At 33.6% G+C, this 2925-nt stretch overlaps 1 protein-coding gene across 1 annotated transcript in view; it reads left to right on the top strand.

Moving 5' to 3' along the window:
- LOC112505970 (probable GTP-binding protein OBGM, mitochondrial) overlaps positions 1-391 on the top strand; it is a 9321-nt gene extending 8930 nt beyond the window's left edge. The window contains exon 7 of the mRNA XM_025110004.1: positions 16-391. Coding sequence (XP_024965772.1) covers positions 16-237 — 222 coding nt within the window. The 3' untranslated portion in view covers positions 238-391. The remainder of the gene's footprint in view (positions 1-15) is intronic.
- The last annotated feature ends 2534 nt before the right edge of the window (positions 392-2925 follow it).

Below are 2925 nucleotides of genomic sequence, written 5' to 3'. Positions count from 1 at the left end.
GAATTTTATCACGAGGGTTTATCAGGTAGGCCGTCATTAATTGTAGCGAATAAAGTCGATGAGGTCGGGGCTGGGGAAGTATACGAGGAGTTAAGAAGAAGGGTGGGTGGTGTTAAGATTTTCCCAGTTTGTGCAGTGTTGGGAGAAGGTGTGCTGGAGTTAAAAGACAGTCTCCGGATGCTTGTGAACGGAGAGGACTTGAATCAACTAGCATTAGACAGCATTGTTGTCGATTAGGACGATCTTTGTGTTTATGTGACATTGGTCATCAATTTTGTTATGGTTGGTACGACTTAGGTTTGGGTATCTTCTGAACACGAATCGGGTTTTTTTGGTAAACTCTTTTGATGGTTGAACCGGTAAGATTTTGGATTAACTTTTTTGTTAGTCACCAAATTTGTGTTCTCTCAGGGTCATTGGAGATTTTCTTTATCTGTTAACTTTAGAATCGCATACGATTAATTAAAGTGAATGTAAGCTGGTCCGAAAGTTTAAGATAACATCATAGGTAAATGGTTGTCAATGCCAAAAGGAGGCAAAACCAAGAAGGTATGTAGTCAAATAAAACAATTGATAATCTACCTATACATATGCACATAAGAATGCATATGAAGGTTGAGTTCTGGTGAGAATGGAAGTTATTTGAGAAGCGTAAGAAGAAATCTTCATTATTGAATCAATTCTAATTGAATGTCAACACTAATGAGGTGCATTGAGATACATCAGAATTCCCTTCTAAAATGTAATTCATGAGTGGACATGAGATTAAAAGTGATCAATGATTTATATCTCTTCTTATACTTCTCATCATATCTTTTCTTTTCACACGATCTTTTGTCGACATATGAATTGGATTGGCCGGTTTAAGGCATTTGAACAACCTAACAAGGTTTGAAAAATCTAAACCCAATAAAAAGAAATTAATGGCAACAATGCGTTGAGAGGTAAGAAAGAGTAATGAACTTTGTGTAGTATTGCTTAGTGTACAATTGAATCTAGAAAGTAATGAAAAATATAAACGTTTTCTTACTCGTTGCAACGTAAAAGAATTTTTTTCAAACATATGTAGAGCTCTTGATGTACAAAAGATACAAGATACTTTATCATCAAATTAGAATAAACATTAGACATTTACAAGTCGATCAGATGACCCATTTGTATTTGGGTAAAATAACATTAAAATGTAATATAGCGAACTGCAGTTTAATTCCTATTTAATATAACAAACTTTGATTTTTTCTTTAAGGGTCGGGTTCCGGTGAGAAGGGAAGTTACTATGAGAACCGTAAGTAGAAATCTCTATTCTTAGATCAATTCTAATTAAATGTCAACATTAATGAAGTGCACCACATCAATTCCCTTCTAAAACGCAATTCATGGGTGAGTATGAGATGAAAAGTGATCAATGATTCATATTTTTTCTTACGCATCTTACATACTGTAACTTTTTTTCTCACACGATCCTTTGCCTTTTAATCAATATATATAAGTGAGCAATCCATTTCATCAATTTGTGGCATCTACATCATCAAATGGCCGGATTATTGGGTTGTAGGTCAAAATATCTACAAAATAGGAAAAACTAAATAAAGTTTGTTACATTGATTAAAAAAAAATCGTTATACTGAATAGAAACAAACCAAAGTTCGTTACATTTTGATACATTTTCCCTTTATATTTATCCCCTAAAAGCATTCAAGAGAAATCAATACCCACCAATTCTTCGATTTTGAATCTTAAACCAATCAAGAACAAGAAAATTAGAAGAGGATTAAAAGAGGAAGAAGGGAACCGGTTTTCATTGGTTAGGTTGGTTTGAAATGGGTCTAACTCACTACCTACGATTAAAAGATTTTACAGTTTGATTAGATGTCAAGTGGTTTCGATTTGGATTTTCGTGCAACTCTATTTACATGAACGTGATGAAAGTTCATAAAATGTGTTAAATATGTCATCTAACTTTTAGTTTGGTGTCATTGAGGTGCCAAACGACTCCGTTGGATTTGGAGTTGACGCCAAGAAAGACTAAAGATGGGAGAGCACGCACTCCAGAACCCGCCAACGCTCGTGGAAACCCGGGGCAGTTGGGTTGGAATCCATGTGATGGTTCATTCTTTTGGTGACATAACACTTTATCGTTTAATTAACTTTCAAAGAGAAGTTACTATTTAAGTAATTAATTTTGATACATGCTCCCGTATGGCATTCTCTTAGATATATAGTTAAAATTCGTTCCCCTTTTTCTCTTTAAAATATGATTGGTTTTACGAATGATATAAATATCCTTCATTGCACATTTTAGATATCTGTTTCATTCAGTTAAAGACGGCGAAGTGCCTCTACTTTAAAAGCCAATGAGTGCTCTTTACATTACGTAGTATACTGCAAACTAGGTTTGGGTATTTTACGTCTCATCACACTAACTTTTTGCTCTTATTTATTTTACGACCATTTATGAATTGGTTACAATGATCCGAATCCCAAAGTTTACCAACTTGTAAATCTTGAAAAAAATAAGGCACTTCAAAAAAAATTATCGTGATCCAAATTACGAGACATGAGTTTTGGCCCCCACGAAGTTTACTAATGATGATTACCATAATCATAATGTTTACAATACTCTTTACAACCATTTACGAAGAGGTCATGTGCGTCCTAAAATACTCGTTTTGATGTAGTGATTTCCGAACCTTGTGAAGTCCCGAACGATTCTATGTTTTAAATACATCAGTATTGTTTTACCTTTTATACTCGATTTATCTACAATTACATGACTGGTGATCCATGTAAAAGTTGGCTAATTTATCGATAGTTATTGTAAACCAAATATTTGTCTGTTTTTATTTATTACATTAACTATTATCTCATACTAAAGATACCGTAAATTGTAATTACTATAAAAGAAAATTTGCATGTTGAGGTAGT

The sequence above is a fragment of the Cynara cardunculus genome (assembly GCF_001531365.2).
Source record: "Cynara cardunculus var. scolymus isolate 2C chromosome LG 2, CcrdV1, whole genome shotgun sequence".
Lineage (NCBI taxonomy): Eukaryota > Viridiplantae > Streptophyta > Magnoliopsida > Asterales > Asteraceae > Cynara > Cynara cardunculus.
Note: the sequence above shows the minus strand (reverse complement) of the source record. Positions and strands in the feature narration are given on the sequence as shown.